The following is a 20,772-nucleotide window of genomic DNA, read 5'->3' on the forward strand; positions in this document are numbered from 1 at the left end:
CTGGCATCCGTTTAAGCTAAAAATGGTTTCCGTTTGCTCAAACCATCGGGTGAGAGCAACCGGTCCCCCGGTCCCATCGAAAGTGTGAGGTTTGCACCCCATGAAGTTCTTGTAGGAGCACCCTTCGTTTGAATTATTGGCTCCATGGTTGTTGTTTTTGTGGTTGTTGTTATAGTTATTGTTGTTGGAGGAGTGACCGGCCATGGCCGCATCTACGGCGGTGGCTATCATTCGTTGGAGAGCGTGTTCGAGAGTTTCGGGAGAAGTATTGTGTTGACCTCGGCGAGCCATTGTTCCTTGAAAACGCAAGAATATCATTGATTAGTATACTAATTGTGATATGGAATAAAGATAGAAAGAAAATTTTCCTTGACTCGCCCTAAATTCTTTATGTTATAATGTCAGAACGTCCATATGAGTCACCGTAATATAATCCCGGCAATTATATTACCCTAATTCATATGTGCATTCGACATTACTTCATAAAGTCAAGATGGCGTGTCAATCAGATTAAACGACGTGAGATTAAGATAAAATAAGAGTTAGATACGAATAGAAGAGTTCAAGTATAAATGCACAAGTAGTCAAGCAAGTCCTACTTCAAGTCTATATGCCGGTTGTAGTCCCCTAGACTCACTAATGTACCCTATGACTCGGGGTTGACACCAATGAACTCTAAATCCCTACAACCAACGCTCCGATACCATCTGTAGCGACCCGTCAAAATCGTCATTGACGGCGCCGTCTACTTAGATCCGTTACGTGGTCATAAGTCTTTAGTACAACGTTTGACCAAAATATGTCGCATTCGTTTCAAATGTAAAGGTGTTTTAAGTTTAGAAAAGTAGTTCAACAACTAGTTACGTTATAACGTTTTAAGTACAAATGTAACCTATGCGACACAATTTAAGATAAAGTCAAAAGACGCTCCAAATATGCATGTATACTCGACATCCAAAGTATCAAATTAGAGTGCGGAAGCATGTATCACTTAGCATTCAAAGACCTGAGAAAAACATAGAAAATGTGTCAACGAAAACGTTGGTGAAATCATAGGTTTAGTAAGTAAGTAAATTGAACCACAAGATTTATAATGTTGAAATAATAGTAACCCATTCTAAAAGTTGTTATTGTTATCACGAGCACCCAATTATCAAGGCTTAACTATCACGAACCCCATTAATATAGTGTCAGAACCTACACTTATCCCCAAAAATACATTTCATCCTCCAACAGTCGAACCGTCTAGATGAGGGTTTGTCAAACCCATATGGCCATACAACATAAGTTCTCGCTTACACCCTGCAAGTGTAACTAATGATAATTGAATTGAGGCATTTTTTTCTAACTCGTACGTAGAATGGTTGTTTTCGTACTTGTGTTCACTTTGTAAAATGAAACGTTTATGTTTTCTCATCCCAAATATAAGTATAAAAGAGTAAAAGTGGGACTATGATCTCACCGTAGTTGCACGCCAAAGTGTTTGAAATTAAACGTTGTGCAAATGAAAGTTGCTTAGTCTTGACCTAAACAAATAAGTTGTATCAATTACCAGTTACGACACGAGGTCGGGTGAAATGTGTTCAATTAGTCCTATGGCTCGTTACGACTCGATTAATATAGCATGTGAGTCAAATTGTCAAGTTTCATGCAAGATATAAGTATAAAAGCATGTTAGAACGATTGCATACGTATTTGGTTAAGTTTGACTAAAAGTCAAACTTGGTCAAAGTCAAAGTCAACGGGGTCGGGTATCCGACAATTTTTCCGTGATGAGAAATCATATATAAGCATGTTGGCCAAGTTTCATGTTAATCGGAGTTGCGAGTAAGCGGGAACGAAATTGTGAAAAACACAAAAAAAAAATGGGACAGAAATATTCTCGCTATAGCGAGATTTTGTGCACACCAGGGCTCGCTATAGCGAGGCCCCTGGTTTCAGGTGATGTTGCTGAATTTTCAAGTGCACGAACCAAGCTTCTTTCAAACACAACTAATGAACCGTAAACATTCAAAACACGTATCTTATATCGTTGGAAATGTAATTTAACGAGGAATACAACTAAACACAATTCATCAAACAAAAATATCATTTACAATAACTGAATTCTCGCCAAGTGATCATTATAGTTCATTATCAAAGTTTAAAGTTCATAAATTGCATAAGATGATTCGGGAACTTAATACACACATATAATACGCCGTTTCATAAGTAACTACGCATACAATACTACTAAACACTTACAAACAACATTGCAAGGCTTTTAATGCATCAAAAATCACATTTAAGGCTACCAAACCCTAACTAAAAATCATAAAATCAATAATCATGTTAATGTAAGGTTTTCATGTCATCCAACATACCAAATCGAAGCATATGAAGTTAGTAACACAATTAACACATGAACTTTAACATCTAACAACATTTCATTAACCAAAATCAAGGATTAAACTAACCTATTTTTCATATTCAAGCTAGTTACTCATACAAGCAAATCAAGCAACCAAATTACATATACATCAACCTAATGAGCCATAGACACTAACTAACACCATTTCATGTTTATAAATCGAATTAGAGAAATCTAGAGTTTTTAGAAACCTTACCCCAAGTAGTGAAATTAGTATCAAAATGTAGAGGACGAAGAGAGGGTTCCAAAAGTACAATTTGTTTTGAAGTTAGCTTGCTAGATTCGATTTAGATGATGGATTTGTGTAAATGGAGAAAATAGTATAAGAATGGAAGAAAGAAATGAGAGAAAAGAGGAAAGAAAATAAAATAAAATGAAAATGAATGGTGGGGAAAGAAGGTGGTGACTAGTTCACTAGTTACCACTTTGGTCAAATGGCGAAATTTGTAACTCGAGTTTAAAAGCGGGTGCGGGAAATTAACCAAACGAATTATTTTAAAAACGCTAGTAAAAGGAAGATGTTACAATCCAATAACGGGAATAATAAGAACGTTAGTTAACGGAAGGTACGAATTTAGATAACGAAAGATATTATATAAAAAAAAAGATGGGCGTTAAAATAAATTAACGGAAAAAGGCGGGTCATTACAGTTGCTAGAATGGACACGGTCCATATGATTGTTGCACACACTGCTTCAAAAGGTTGGAAGTTACACCAATTAGATGTTAAGTCTGCCTTTCTACAAGGAGACCTACCAGAAGATGTTTTTGACGAGCAACCAAAGGGATATGAGAAGGAAGGAAAGGAGCACATGGTGTATAAACTAAAGAAGGCGTTGTATGGTTTGAAACAAGCTCCACGAGCTTGGTTTAGTCGAGTCGAAGCATACTTTACTAAAGAAGGTTTTGTGATGAGTCCAAGCGAGCAAACATTGTTTGTTAAAGAAAGCGGAGGGAGCATTATTATTGTAAGTATTTGTGTTGAAAATTTATTATTTACTAGCAATGATAATGCTATGATTGTCGAGTTTAAGGCTTCCATGAAGAGGGAATTCGATATGACCGACCTTGGAGAAATGAAGTATTTTCTTGGAATAGAGGTGGTTCAAAGAGATGATGGTGTGTTTATATGCCAAAGAAAATATGCTAGAGAAATACTTGATAGATTTGGCATGTCTGAAGGTAATGGGGTGAATAATCCTATTACTACTGGGTTAAAAATTCATAATGATGAAAAAGGCATTAAAGTTGATTCAACTCAGTTCAAGCAAATGATTGGGAGTTTAATGTATTTGTCGGCAACACGTCCAGATATAATGTTTGTAATTGGGTTGATAAGTCGATTCATGTCACAACCTACTCAGATGCATTATTCTGTGGCTAAAAGGGTACTAAGGTATATAAAAGAAACAGTGGACCATGGCATCTTTTATAGGCGAGGAGCAAGTGATGAGCTGGTAGGATACACAGACAACGATTATGCTGGAGATGTCGAGGATAGCAAGAGTACTTCGGGTTACATTTTTATGTTGGGAGGTGGAGCAGTAGCTTGGCGTTCAAAGAAGTAACCGATTGTAACCTTGTCTTCCACCGAAGCCAAATAAGTAGCTGCAGTAGCTTGTGCTTGCCAAGCTGTGTGGATGAAAAAAATATTAGAAGAAATTGGACACAAGCAAGAAGGAAGCATTCTGATCATGTGTGATAACACTTCGACTATCAAGTTATCGAAGAATTCTGTTTTTCATGGCCGAACGAAACACATAAGAGTAAGATACCACTTTCTAAGAGAGCTCGTCAAAGATGAATTTGTTCGGTTGGAGTTTTGTGGCACTCATGATCAATTGGCAGACATAATGACAAAGGCGCTCAAGCTTGAAAGTTATCAAAAGCTTCGTGAGAAACTGGGAATGTGTTCAATGTCAAAGATGAACTAATTGTGTTTGGACAATTAGTTCAAGGGATGGATTGTTGAATAAATCAAGGTTGTTGAATAATGTCCGAGTATTCAGGATCTTTATTAGACGTTTTAGTATTTTGAATTGTTATTCCGATTTGTAAGTCGTGATCCAATATGTTCGGATCATGGGCCAGTTATTTTATGTTTACGTTTGTTATCTAAGCTATATATAGCTCTCCTTATTATCAATAAAGATTAAGCAATTTTGGCTAATTGATTGTGGTAATTGGCATACCTCTTTCAATTTATAATCTCTTCCCTAATTTTATGTGGACATGTGTCAAAATATTGTGGCATCTTACCATTATGTATTTTAACATTTATTTTAGATGAACTAATCCCTATATATATATATATATATATATATATATATATATATATATATATATAAAATTGAGTCCCTGAAAACTCTGAACGGAACGGTTGATCACTTTTCTCCCCCGCTTTCCACATATTTATATGTTTGCAAAAACAAGTGTCAATTTCTCAATTATAGGTATATCACTATATGTGTATGCATCGTATATATATTATATATAAGATGAATCAACTTAACTAATAAATGGTAATAAAGAAAATTATGCAACCTGGTCATCAATCTTATCTTATGTAAACCAAGGGGGGAAATAGTTTACGATACGTATTATATACACAAAAACTTATTAAAAGGTACACGCAGTCACGCAGAAGTATAAGGATTCTATAATAGACCACTATATATGCGAATACGAATACACAATCAGCAATCAACATACAAAACATAATATCAAAAGCAAGAAAACAATTTCGGGGTTTGAGTTCATTGTTATATAGTCTACTCTTATATTCAATATTCATGAAAGCGGCCTACAGTATATTTTTAGTTACTTAATTATTATTGTATTTAACAAGTGAATTATATAAAACTCAATTTAGCAAGAAGCTAGGCAAAGAATTAAATGAGTCAAAAATTACAGTTATTTATATTAATACGGCCTCAAACTTAGCCACGAAAATGAAAGTGAACAAACAATATTAAAAATAGTACGATGTTCATATGAGACGCATTAAACGCTATACTATTTCGAAATCTCCACAAGACCAAAAACACCACACACCTAATGCATAAATTTAAGCTTCTACATAAGACTTTTTTTTGTAAATGAATTCACTTATTCACGTTTCTTATACTCACCAATTTTTCAGATAACTAGCTTGTTGAGTTTTATTATGGAATTTCCAGGAGGATTTGAAAAAAGTAAAAATGAGACGTGATAGACGAGCCACGGGGACATAGTTGTGATTTGACGAAATCCATATTCCAAGTGGACAAAATCTGTCCGATTTTAGTTTGAGTTTATCCACACGCGTTGTGTTTCAACCAATCGCAATAATAATAATAATAATAATAATAATAATAATAATAATAATAATAATAATAATAATAATAATAATAATAATAATAATAATAATAATAATAATAATAATAATAATAATAATAAAAATAAGTTAAATAAATGGCTAAATATCCTGATATGTACATTTTAAATAGAAGATAAATATATTTAAAACATGTTATAAATGTTCAATTCTGGGTATCATAGAATGATAAAGACATAATGTGCAAAATATGATATCATGTTATCCTATAAGATTATCAAATAACATGATTCAGAAACTAATGTGCAGAAATATGAAAGCATGTCCAATTCTGCTTCCCATGATCTGCCGTCTTAGAGCCGCCGTGAAATTCGAAAGCAGATCCGAGAAATTCTAATCACCCTAGTCGTATATGATGAGTGGATATATGCATGTTGCACTTGTAATATATGTATTAATAGTTGTATATAATGATTGATGAGTGAATATATATATCAGAAATGAACGGAGAAATATCATTGACCATAATTTATACCTTAAATTAAATAATAATAATTGACTTGAGTAAAAAAAGAAGTGAACATGGTTAACAATGTGTGCAAGTGCGATTAGAAAATTGGGCCTAAACGGGCTTCCGGTTCATTGAATCTAGGGCTGCTATTATGTTTCTCCGTATAAACGAAGAAAAAGCAGCAGGCAGCGCAACCAAAAAATAAAATAAAAAACTCTGATGACAAATTTCATCTCATTTCCATAACCAAAACTTAACCGAAGCAGATCAATGTCAGAGCACATCCCATTTGATATCCAAATAAAAATCGTAAAAAGACTTGATGTCAAGTCATTAATTCGATTCAGATCAGTGTCAAAAGTATGTAAGTCGTTGATCGACAGCCCAAAGTTTGTTTCTAGTTACGGAATCGATCATATTCAAAATCATCTTTTACTTGTATCGTACCTAAAAGAGTCCACTTATAACGACATTTATATGTCGTTTGTAGATGATGATGATGATGATGATGATGACACTTTCTTGGTTGGTCAAATAATTGTTCCTATGCTTCCGAGGGAACCTGTTATTCACGGAATAGTAGGTAGCTCACACGGTTTGTTCTGCTTGCGTTGCAGCTATTACACTGATGGTTCAACCAAAGATATGTATATTATTTGGAATCCATCAATTAGAAAAATGGCTGCTATTAATGATCCAACGTATATCGTTGTTTCAAACGATGACGTTTATTTTGGCGTTTGTCCTGTCACTCGTGACCCAAAACTAGTTAGGATTACCAATCTTGATGGTCTGACGTGGCTTGTAAAAATTTATACACTAAGTTCAGCCAGTTGGAGGAAGATTTGTAACAATTTGCCCAGGGGAACTGTTACACTTGATCCGGGTAGTGTAGTAGTTACAAATAGAAATGTCTATTGGAAAGCTACTGACTCAATTACTGATGCAAAAGATGGTAGCTTTCGGGAAGTTTATATGATCGTTTCATTTGATTTGACAAGTGAAGAATTTAATGTGATTGGCATCCCAACTTTTATAGCACATCCCGAATATGAGATCTCCAAACTAAGAGACTCTCTTGTGGTACTTAAACATTCGAGATCGGGAATCGGGAAAGTAGTGTGTGATGTATGGATGATGATGAAAAATGGTGTCGTTTACAAAGGTATACAACATTATTACACCATCAAATATGTTAGGATACGGGGTTATGGGATTCACAAAGAGTGGTACACCTATAATTACTATGAGAGATTACGATAAGCAGCGAGATGGACTTTATGTTTTTAAACCCGACTCAGAACGTGTCACTAAGATTGGGATGGAGGAAGGAGGGTATGTACTCAATGTATATAATTACCATGAAACGCTTCTTTTGCTTGATCATCGATGTTGAGATTGTAGTATCTATCTATCTATCTATTTTCAGATAAATATATTATTGGAATGCTAATGTAATATGGATTCCTTGTTTGCTTCAATATATAGTTTTAATTTTAGCTTTTTTTTTTTTTTTTTTTGTCTCTTTGAAACGACACCCAGATAACACAAAATTTCAAAGTTTTCAACCATTTTGTCACTTGACCCGTTTCGACCATTTGGAATCAAACCCTTACAACTTGTTTATAATGTGTTCATCCAATTTCAACACTAATCATTCCAAACAAATTAGTTTCCCAAAACAAGGTGTCAATTTCGACCCATATGTCACAGTTGACTCTAAACCAGTGGACTCATGATATTATTGGGATTTGTCTTGCTAATTTAATTGTAAGTATTTGAAAGTATATAAAAATGTCAGTAGTTCGATTAGTTTGTTAACTTTTGTGCAATGTTCCAGTAAGTCATTTATGCGCCTTCTACATCTTAGGTAACGAAAACTGTATGTACAAGTCATCATGAGAATATGATTTCAACATATGCAGTTGGGCTCCTTCAAAGTGGTTTTTAAAAAGTTATCTCTTTTATTATTTTGTTCATGATAATAATTTTAATTTTACATATATAAGGTTTATATGCATCTCTGAGTTTCAATAATGTTACAATAATATTTACTAGTTTACTATTTTTGGAGTACTATTTATTATCGAATTATAAGTTGCTGTAAGAACACGGAATAAGAGAAGGAACCGACCTTAGATTGAGCAGGTAACACTTATACAATTTAAATTGTCTAAAATATATTTTAATATGATTTTGGAAGATTATCGTTGGCCATTGCAGGCTTGATGAATTTTTTTACATGTTTTTAAAAGGTTATAGTAGAAACATGTGTTATAGAAGAGCTCAGTAATGTTATTATGAAGTATTTATTTCCTTCATATGCATGTGAATTACTTTTTTACACAAAGCACGTTTCCATGACTGGAAGAAATATGAGATCTCCAAGCTAAGAGTCTCTTTCGAGGTAATTCGATTTGTATTGGATGAAAAATAATGTGATTGATTGATTAATAACGACAGTAAAGTAATAGTAAAAGTATGAGATAATTGAAAAGAAAGATAATCTTACTTTTATAAATAGAAGTTCTGGTAACTACTAAACATAATTTTGAAACTATCTACCATATTGAAACTGGTGTGGCAATATGAGCGGGTCAAAGGGACTAAGTAATAGGTAAATTTGTCATATTTATAAATAGTAATAAATAATATAGTTTTGTACAATTGTTTGTATTTCACTTGTGGCCTACTTAATCTGATGAAGTTGTCTTTTGTCTGAACTCCGAACTTGGGTTATAACTAGCCCGGTCCGGCCCGCGCGATGTGGCGGGGGCATTCGGCCGGCGTGTTCATATTTAATGTAGTTTTTTTTACAGAAGGGAAAACGGTCCATGTATTATGCGTCGTTGTTGGTGTCGTCGTCTTTAGTGTTTTTTAAAATCTGTTCGGTTCAAACGTAGTTAGTTTCGTTTTGTTAATAAAATTATTTCGAGCCTGACGGTGTTGGCGAAAAAAATTAACTCGTTGCGAGCAGGAAGATACGGGCTGTCGTTGTGTTTAGCGTTTTTTAAAAGTGTCTGTTTCGAACGTAGTTGGTATCGTTTTGTGGATAAAATTATTTCGAGTCTGACGGTGATGTCGGAAAAATTTAACTCGCGGCGAGCGGGAAGATACGGGTTGTCGTTGTGTTTAGCGTTTTTTAAAAAGTCTCCTTTTCGAACGTAGTTAGTTTCGTTTTGTTCGTAAAAATATTTCGAGTTTAACGGAGTGCTTGGTGAAATTTAAATCTGAGCGAAGAAAAAGATACGGGTTGTCAAAGGATTCGGGGGAAGTTTTTATTTTAAGTTAGGGAATTGACAGTTTACCCCCTCGGAGTATAGGGTATTTTTTGTAGGCTGGCAATCGTTTGGGTTTTTTTTTTTTGTCCTTTTTGGGATTGAATTTGGTTAAGTGTCGTTTTATTTGGTGGGGGTGGCCAAAACGACCACAAACCCCACCAATTTTAGTATATAAACTAGAAAAATTTTACCGCGCGTTGCAGCGGTTATATTTGGATATATGTTGTTTGGTACCTAATATATTTAATGGCTCGTACATTGCGATGGAACATTTTAACATTTTTTATGAAACTAATATTGAGCTAAAACGCACGGAAGAAATTTGGTACCATATATATATATATATATATATATATATATATATATATATATATATATATATATATATATATATATATATATAATTGATAACAAATGTTTTTTTAAAGAAGCTCTGTTTTGAATATAACTAGTTATTGAACCCGCTTTGCGCCGGGGGTTCGGTTTTCAATGTATTTTATTGCGTTTAGTAAAATTATTTTGTGGCTAACGATAATGTCGTTGAAGCGCAACTCGAGTCGAACTAAAAGGTATAACTCGTGAGAGATTTAAATGTTATTTTAAATTAACAATGTATCTGCATCTCCGCGTTTCGCTATGGAATTGTCAACTTTTAAAAATTGAACGCAAAATCAACGTGTATGAAAGTACCCCAAATATTTAGCGTTTTTTGAAAAACTTCCGTTTTGCGTATAGCTAGTGACATTGTGTTCCTAAAATTATTTCGAGTTTAACAATGGTGTCGGAAAAATTTAACTCGTTGCGAGCGAGAAGATATGACCCGTTGAATATTTGGGTGGAGTTTATTTAAGATTTTTTTTTATGAAAATGGTTATTTGACACTTTACCCCCCTGTTTTGGGGGTCGATTTGAATTTTTTTAAAAAAAGTGTGGGGGGCTTTTTTGGTAAAATGAAATTTAGTTAAAATTAAAAAAAAAGGTGAAAAGTCGAAAATGCCCCCGGTTACTATTCATAACTTTTGTCTGTTAGTTAATATGTAAATTAGTTGCCTTTTATTCGTAAAGTTGTTTCGAGTTGAACGGTGACTATCTATATATATTACTTTTTTTAAAAATAAACTCCGTTTTGAATATAGTTAGTTGCGTTTTATTCGTAAAATTATTTCGAGTTGAACGGTGACGACGGAAAATTCGAGTTGAACGGTGACTATCTATAGATAACTTCTTTTTTTAAAAAGCTCCGTTTTGAATATAGTTAGTTGCGTTTTATTCGTAAAATTATTTCGAGTTGAACGGTGACGACGGAAAAATTTAACTCAAGACGGAAAAAAGATAAATTCCGTTAAAAATTTGGGTGGATTTTTTTAATGTTTATTATGTTGAATTTGAAAGTTATATTTGAGCCCCTAAAGTTGGTTGATGTACAAGATTTGAACCCTGAAATTTGACAACATTTATCCAATAGTTTGAAGGGTTTGACACTTCCTTCCCCTAGCAAAAACGGCATATGGTATATAGAGAGAGATGGGGTGAAACGGCAGAATTTTTTGTGGCTGTTAGTAGACATGGAAATATAGATATAGATATAGATATATGTTATGAAAGTCAATAATGTCTGCCAAATTTTGTGGCTACAAATTTCCTACCTAACCACACAGTGATTTATTTTGTACTATAAATATATGAAGATGTAGTTTGCAGAAGATGCACTTAAGAAAATATATATGTTTACTTATACATATACTCTCTCTTTCTCTCTTCTTTCTATTATTCTCTAATTAGTGAATACGTTACTAAAAGTAGTTATAAACTCCTAAATCATAACACGTTATCAGCACGAAGTGCTCCGTATAATCAAGGTTTATCTAAGCAAGCACAAGTCACTAATCAAGGTAAGAAAATCTTTAACGATATCTTCTATTATTTATTAGTAAGGTAAATATTATTATCATCATAAGTAAAATTATATTACTGTAATCTAACTTTTATTAACTTCACTAACATTTATATTTATGTTATTTAAGTTATACATGGTCGGTTATACCGCCTGAATTATATTTATGTAATCTAACTTTTATTAACTTCACTAACATTTATATTTATGTTATTTAAGTTATATATGGTCGGTTATACCGCCTAAATTATATTTATGTAATCTAACTTTTATTAACTTCACTAACATTTATATTTATGTTATTTAAGTTATATATGGTCGGTTATACCGCCTGAATTATATTTATGTAATCTAACTTTTATTAACTTCACTAACATTTATATTTATGTTATTTAAGTTATATATGGTCGGTTATACCGTCTGAATTATATTTCTGTAATCTAACTCTTATTAACTTCACTAACATTTATATTTATGTTATCTAACATTTATGATTACTTATGCAATTAATCATTATTTATTTCATGCGTACTAATGTTTATTCTTAAAATTTATTATTTATGCATAATATGTTTATTCTCTTAATATTCGTATTTATGCTAAATGTATTTATAGTAATCGTATCTGTACTAATAAAATTCTTTTATTAAAATTATTATTAATACAACGAGTACATAACAGTAGTTAACGTCAACTAACGACATTACAACGGTCATATATACATAAAGGTTGTTAACGTCAACTGACGACGTTACAACGACTATATTTTTCAAATATAAAATAAACATCTCCATTTTTACATTTTCACAAATCAATCTTCATTTTCTCAGATTACCACTCTCAAAAAGTTTTTTTTTTTTTTTTGTAAAGATGATTCACACAAGGATAATTTTTCCTATTGTATTGGTCATACTAACTATCATCATTGTTACTAATATACCACCGGGTGAACCTATATTCTATCTTGCTCTTGTGGTTTTATCATTTGTAATCATGCCATTATTCTGTTGTTTGCTACTTATGAATTTAAAATGATTCTAATTTTATTTTATTATTTGTCTATGAATAGAAGTTGATTATAATTATGATTTATGTTGTTCATCTTTTTGATAATAGAAAATGTCAAATTTGAAAAGGTTTAAATTTTCTCCTTTAGAATCAAGTGGGAACAACTACTTAATATGGGTTATGAATGTAGAAAAATATCTCGAATCAATCGGTATTTTAGAAACCCTGAATGAAAATAACAATTGTTCCGAACAAGAGAAAGCAATAGCAAGTATTTTTCTTAGCAAACATATTGACGAGTCCTTAGAATCTACATATTATATGATCGAAGATCCATGTGTATTATGGAAAATACTCAAAGATAGATACGATATTAATTATCAAGAAATAATGGTGATCCATGAAAGAATAAAATTGAAGATGTTAGTAGACGCTCTTATAAGAATCCCGGATATTCTTATTAATGATCTGGTAACGTGGATCATCAGTCTAGTATTTCTTGAATACATGAACATCTTGTTTATCTCTACAAATAAGTCCCAAAAGAAAAGAAAAGAAAACGAGAGTGAATCTGTTGAAAAATATTGATTAAATAAACCCTGAGCTACCTTGAGACTTGAATGGTTTGAATTTTCTAAGATGCCTAGCTTGTTATGTATCACTCATAAATAAATGGTTTTAGATCATAACGCATATGTTTATTAAGTGTTATCTTTTATGTACTTCAGATTGTAACTTGTTTGCAGGTAATATAATTTGATTATCTTGCTAAAATATAACTCATTATTTGCTTATCTTATTTGAAGTTTTAGTATGAATCCTGCTGAAATACAACATCAATTAAATGGTAAAGACCTATGTATTGCAGATAGTGGTAACATACACACTATGATCAAATCTAAGAAATATTTCATTGATTTAAATCAAATGAAGGAATTATAAATAATATATCAGATCTTGCAAACTTGATATAAGGAACGGAAAAGACAAAAATTCATTTTACCAAATGGTACGAATTTTCTAATAAACAATGCTTTGTTTTCTCCCAGATCAAAGAGAAATTTGTTAAGTTTCTCTGATATATATCATAATGGATATGATTATCGGTCAATGATAACTGGAAATGAGAAATACCTATGTAGCATCGAAAAAGCGCATATGATGAAAAGCGCAGCGCATATGATGAAAAGCGCATATGGTAAAAAGCGCAACGCATATGATTAAAAGCGCATATGATGAAAAGCGCATATGATTAAAAGCGCAGCGCATATGATTAAAAGCGCATATGATGAAAAGTGCATATGATGAAAAGCGCAACGCATATGATTAAAAGCGCAGCGCATATGATTAAAAGCGCATATGATTAAAATTACATATGATGAAAAGCGCAGCGCATATGGTGAAAAGGATATATGATGAAAAGCGCATATGGTGATTAATGAAAAAGCACATATGGTGATTAATGAAACATATGGTGATTAATGAAAAGCACATATGGTGATTAATGAAAAAGCACATATGGTGATTAATGAAAAGCACATATGGTGATTAATGAAAAGAATATTGAAAAAGAATCGCCAATGTTTCTTGAAAGAATTCAAGGTTATATATATAGACCAATTCATCCATCATGTGGACCATTTTGATATTTCATGGTTCTAATAGACGCATCTAACGGATGGTCTCATGTTTGTGTGTTATCAATCCGTAATATGGCATTTGCAAAGTTTCTTGCACAAATTATTAAATCGAGAACACATTATTCTGATTACACCATTAAAAGGATGAGACTTGATAATGCTGGTGAGTTAACATCTCAAACATTTAATGATTATTATATGTCTTCAGGGATTGTTGTTGAACATCCAGTTGCTCATGTGCATACACAAAATTGGTTTAGCTGAATCAATAGATAAACGCTTGCAGCTAATAACTAGACAATTAGTAATGAGTACAAAACTCTCAATATTTATATGGGTACATGTAAATTTATATGATGCGACATTAATTCGCATTAAACCAAGTGCAAGTCATAAATATTCTCCATTACCAATTTAATTTTGGTCGAGATCCAAATATTTTCCATCTTAGAACATTTGGTTGTGCAGTGTATTTTTAATTGCACCACCACAACAAATGGTTCCTCAAAGAAGGATTGAAATATATGTTGGATATGAAATAACTTCAATCATAAGATATATTGAATCCATGACGGGTGATGTTTTTACAGCACGTTTTTGCTGATTGTCATTTTAATAAAAAATTGCTCCCTAGATTAGGGGAAGAAATGAAAAAATAAATAAAATGATGTTTCATGATGTGAACATCAATTAAGGTATCTTGATACTCGCACAAAAGAGTGCGAAACAAAAATTCAAAAAAAAAAAAAATAATGCATATGCAAGAACTTGCGAATAAATTGTCTGATGCATTTACAGATGCAAAAAGAGTGACAAAATCATATATATCAGCAGTAAATGCTCTAGCAAGAATTAAAATTCTAAAAGCTGACAATAATGTCACTCATGAGTCTTTTGTCACGTCTGAAACGTGGAAGAAAAATTAGTTCCAAAGATAAAAATCCTCGAAAAGGAAAATCAGCTGATAATGAGGTAAAAATAAAAATTAAAAAAAAGGTGATCAAGAAGAACCACAAATCAATATTCCTTCTGCAGAGGATATTGACAATGTAAATATATAAATTGCAATAAATTATGCAATATTATGGAACCGAAACAAAATGACAAATATTGATTTTTCATATAATCTTACAATGACATCATGAATAAAGATGATGATCTGGAACCAAAATCTGTCACTGCATGTCAAAATAGACATGATTGAACTCAATGAATAGGAGCAATATGAGCTGAATTAGAATCGCTCAATAAAAGAAAAGTTTTCGGATCAATCGTTATCACTTTTAAAGATGTGAAACGTATGAGATAAAAAAATAAATTTTTATCCGAAAAAGAAATGAGAAAAAATGAAGTTACAAGATAAAGCTAGACTTGTAACTCAAGATTTCTCTCAAAGACCATGAATGGATTATGAGAAAAACTTATTCTCCTGTTATGGATGCAATTACTTTTAGATACTTAATCAGCCTAACAGTTTCTAAAAATTTAGAAATGCATCTCATGAATGTTATTACTAATTATTTAAATGAATCACTTGATAGTGATATATACATGAATATCCATGAAGGGTTTAAGGTATCAGAAACATCTAATGCAAAACTCAAAGAAATGTATTCCATTGAATCACAAAGGTCTTTATATGGGTTGAAACAATCGGGTCGCATGTGGTATAAACGATTAAATGATTACTTGATAAGAAAAGGGTATACAAATAATCTTATTTACCCATGTGTATTCATTAAGAAAACAACATCCGGATATGTGATCATAGCTGTTTATGTCAATGATCTTAACATCATAGGTACAAATAAAGAGATCCATGAAGCCATTCAACTTCTAAAGAAATAATTTGAAATGAAAGATCTCGGAAAAACCAAGTATTGCCTTGGTTTGCAGATTGAGCATATGCCTAATGGTTTACTTGTATATCAAATAACTTATACAAAAAATATTTTAAAACGTTTCAATATGGACAAGGAAAAACCATTAAGTACTCATATGGTTGTTAGATCTCTTAATGTTGATACTGATCCACTTCGACCCTGTGAAGATCATGAAGATATTCTGGGACCAGAAGTACCATATCTTAGTGCAATTGGAGCTATTATGTATTTTACAAATTGTACAAGACCTGACATTTCTTTTGCAGTTAATTTGTTGACAAGGTTCAACTTAGCCCCTACAAAAGACATTGGAATGGGATCAAGCACATATTTTGATACCCTTCAGGAACTGTTGATTTTAAAATTATTTTATTCTAACGATTCAAAACAAGATTTGGTTGATTATGTATATGCAGGTCATATATCTAATCCTCATAAAGATAAATCTCAAAATGGATATGTATTCCTAAATGGAGAACATTATAAAAGCCCAACAACTATCTATGAAGATAATGCAGCTTGCATAGTACAAATGAAAGAAGAGTATCAAAAGTGACAAAACAAAACATAAATGCAGACGAGGCACTAAAGCCATAGAGGTCTTAACGGTCATAAGTTTGATGAAAAAGAATGGTATGTTGGTAAGGCTCGAAAAAAGACTGAAAGGGAATAGGAATTGAAACAACGGTTTGAGCAAACCACGAAGGAGATGTAGAGAAATCACAGGGCCTAAACTTGTACATAAAAGATTTAGATGATATAGTTTCAGATGAAAACCTCAGATTCTTCTCATATACTCAAGATCTCATAAAAGACAACCAGAATGAGTTACGTTCAATTAACAACTCTGATGATCTTTATACCAAACACTGTCAATTGCTATTTTCAGAACGCATGTTCACAATATTGGCATGAGGCATGTTCAAAAGATGTGACGACTCAGTGATGTCTACTTGAGGGGGAGTCAACTCTATGATGCATTCTTTTTTCCTTGGCTAAAGTTTTTATCCCACTGGGTTTTTCTTTAGCAAAGTTTTTAACGAGGCAGTAACTTGTAGTTGATCTTAATAAAACAAAAATTGTCATCCAAGGGGGAGTGTTATGAAAGTCAATAATGTCTGCCAAATTTTGTGGCTACAAATTTCCTACCTAACCACACAGTGATTTATTTTGTACTATAAATATATGAAGATGTAGTTTGCAGAAGATGCACTTAAGAAAATATATATGTTTACTTATACATATACTCTCTCTTTCTCTCTTCTTTCTATTATTCTCTAATTAGTGAATACGTTACTAAAAGTAGTTATAAACTCCTAAATCATAACAATATAGATATAGATTAATATCAGTTGTTTGATTTAAGGTTTACGTATATGATTATTATATGTAATTTTTTTATTTTTTATTTTTGATAAAACCTGTGAATTCACAGGTCCTAAACTAGTTTTCTAAAACTTCAAATAAGAACACAAACGTCAATTTTAAACACAATGAATAAAAACACACCACTTTTCTAAATCTTCCATATCTTGTTTCATAATAACAAGAAACTGAGATTAAGGAATGATGTGGATGACCAACCAAAAGGCTAATATTTGTGACATCTACTCGTTTAAGTGATTTGGGTCAATGGTCAACAGAGAACGTAAGAGGTTGGAACAGAGCATAGTTAAGCAACTCACAAAGATTTTAATGCAACTTGGTTTAAACAAGTAAAAACCGATCCCATCACAACAATCAACTTAAAGATTGAAAAGTAATGATACCGCAACCCGCATGCGCATGCTATACGTACGCGGGCAAGCACTAGTATGCGTATGCGTATGCGTATGCTATCTTTGCGGTATGCGGGAGCACATTGAATACTTTGTTCCCGGTATGGCGGTTACTTGACATTCAAGTCTGAGTATCTTTTTCATAATTACATCCGAGATTCAGGGGAGTTTGTTATGGAAGGGATTATCACAATCTAGGACGGTTCTAGAATTAGGGTTTTCCTATATATATATATATATATATATATATATATATATATATATATATATATATATATATATATATATATATATATATATATATATATATATATATATACCCTAGTTGTCTTTCTAAGGCAGACATCCATACGAAACCTACAACACGTAGCAATAATCATCAATTCTCGACTTTTAAGGTTTACATGTTAGTTCTTCATAGACTGGTACCTACGACCTTATCTAGGGCCTTCTGATCGACGATCGTTATCAAAGGTGGACTTAACCACTTAGCCACCCCGCCGACATCATCATGTCGTCCAGGGTTATTCACGATAGCCGGACCGGAGAGCTAAGTTCTAAGATCCTTAGACCTCTTTAAATGTATTGAGCAAGCATATTGACCCTTTGAAAAATATATGCATGATCAAGTGGTGCTTTCATTGAGAGTCGAATTAATTCAAGACGTGTTTAATTGTTTTTTCTTTTAAAAGTTTGAATTATAAGGCTCATTATTCACAAAATTTTCGATTTTTTTGTTTCTTATACAGCATCATGACTTCAGGGGAATCATCGGAACGTACTCAAACGGACAATTAGAACACGCCGTCTGGTAATCAGCAGACGCAAGCTATGGCTACGGGGGCGGGAGTCACGCCTTACCCTCCACCTGTGTCCGGCGAGCCTTTTCAAAGGAATAAGCCGATATACCCGGATGGAATAACACCACCAAGGGCAAACTCGACGGTCACAACTACACGGCTAGATTTTTCTGCAGTGGATCCAAGGGTTATCTCTGTAGGCACTGGCGGAGAAACTGTGGGGCCGCATGTAGTATTTTGCGGCCAGGTGCCTATTTACAGTACTACGGTTTCAATCCCTCTGCAGACGCAGAGTGGACAGCAAAATTCATCGTTTACACCGTTGCAGCCTTGGCAGCAGCCGCGTCCAGTTTCACAGTTTCTGACCCCTGCAGATGCGCAGGCGTTACTTAATAGTTGGGGGTTCGGTGTCATTCCAGACGCAAACTCTCGTTGGACACCGCTAACTGCAGAACATCAAAGCACTGCGCATACGGTCGGACTCTTAGCAGCATACCCTCATGTCTCGCAGACATTTGCGACACAGGTTTTGGCTCCTTTTCAACTACCTGTATACTCTGCGCCGTCAGGCCTCCCTTCTTTTCCAACGCAACAGCCTTGGTCATATGCGCATACGCCATGGCAACCTTGGCAAAATATTCAGGGGCAGGCGAACCTCGCAGGGCAATTTATGCAGGCTGCACCTCCTGATATGGTTCACTTATTTTCACAACCTGACTTTGTTCAGGATATGATGAAGCGTTTCTTCGCAGGGCTTAAAGGGGACCCTGTTAAACCACCCTTCGAGCTACCAACCACTTTTGATAAGTTTCCTCCGCATATAACTACATATCTGTTTCCATCAGCACCAAAGATACCTCACACGTTAGGTACCTACAATGGCTTGACTGATCCTATAACAACCCTCATATTTCCATACTTGAATTGACTAATTTGCCTATAGGGTTGTTATCCATGCTTAATATATGATTAAATTCGACGTTGATTAAATATTTTTTTTTTGTCGACACGTTTTGTTAACTATAGTTTATACTAATTATATAAAAAAAAACTTTAGTTAATATTAATATTAATGTGTATTATATATAAAACTATATGTAACATAATTATTAATTAAATGATAAGTTATTTTAATCAATATTTATATTTTTAGCTTATAAAAAAAAGATTTTTTTTATAAATTAAATAATGAGCCCATGAATTTTGACTAAATATTTTTAAAAACAAAAACTTATTAAAAACATTTTTAACATGTTTTTAATATTTTATCAAAATTGGCACCTTTATTTTATTAATTTTTTTTCTTTTCACCAACCATTTTTACCTATAAATACATAGCTCCTCATTCATATTTTCTTGCCAAAAACAAAAACTTAAGATGTTCTCTCAAAACATTGAAGAAAATTTGAGGTACTTTCTATTTTTTTTAATATTGTCGATTATATTTATATTTATTGTATATTCTTTGTATAATTTGAAATTAGTTATGTTTATATGTTATAATTAGTATTATAAGTATTATGATGTATAAAAATAATTTTGATAATTTATGAAATATTATTTATAATTAAATATAAATTATGTAGTGTTTAAACGTAAAAATAATGTAAAATTCGTAATAAATACTTTTAACCAAAAATAAAATATATATAATTTTTTTCCGAGTTTATAAAATTTATATAGACCTGCAAAAATTATAAAAATAATTACTTGGGTCAAATTGATAATTATTATATAATTAAACTCTATTATTATGTAATTTGAAGGTAAATTAAGAATAAATATAAAATAACAAAAAAAATATTTTTTAAATATTTTTTCTATAGGTTATTAGACTGATAGAAACTTATAAAAATTATAAAAATAATTGTTTAGGTTTATTTAGTAATTATGTAGAATTAAACTTGTTTTGTAAATAAATTAAGGGTAGAAACAAAAATAAATACAAAAATATAATAAAAACGTTTTCTTAAATTTTTCTACTAATCTATATGATTAACTAAGACTATAAAAATTATGTATATAATTTTTACATATTTAATTAATTATTTAGACATTTTCGGATAATGTTCTATTAATAAAACACTATTATTTTTGAAGTAATTTAGGTATTTATTTAAAGGTAATTATATTTAATATATATAAGACATACTAAGGTATAATAACTAAATATTAAATAATACTTAGGTTATATTATCACATATATAATTATTAAGTACATTAATAATTCGTTGTGTGTATACACCTAAAG

The 20,772-nt window shown here is 32.2% G+C and overlaps 1 protein-coding gene across 1 annotated transcript; it reads left to right on the plus strand.

Annotated features, from left to right (window-relative positions):
* Window positions 1-6,507: 6,507 nt before the first annotated feature.
* LOC139885843 (putative F-box protein At1g47730) lies at window positions 6,508-18,519 on the plus strand. The gene is made up of 3 exons (XM_071869600.1): window positions 6,508-7,320; window positions 7,403-7,572; window positions 18,471-18,519. Exons 1-3 carry the CDS (start codon window positions 6,508-6,510, stop codon window positions 18,517-18,519), a joined length of 1,032 nt encoding a protein of 343 aa, XP_071725701.1.
* Window positions 18,520-20,772: the final 2,253 nt, after the last annotated feature.

The sequence above is a fragment of the Rutidosis leptorrhynchoides genome, chromosome 1, assembly GCF_046630445.1.
Source record: "Rutidosis leptorrhynchoides isolate AG116_Rl617_1_P2 chromosome 1, CSIRO_AGI_Rlap_v1, whole genome shotgun sequence".
Taxonomy (NCBI): Eukaryota; Viridiplantae; Streptophyta; class Magnoliopsida; order Asterales; family Asteraceae; genus Rutidosis; species Rutidosis leptorrhynchoides.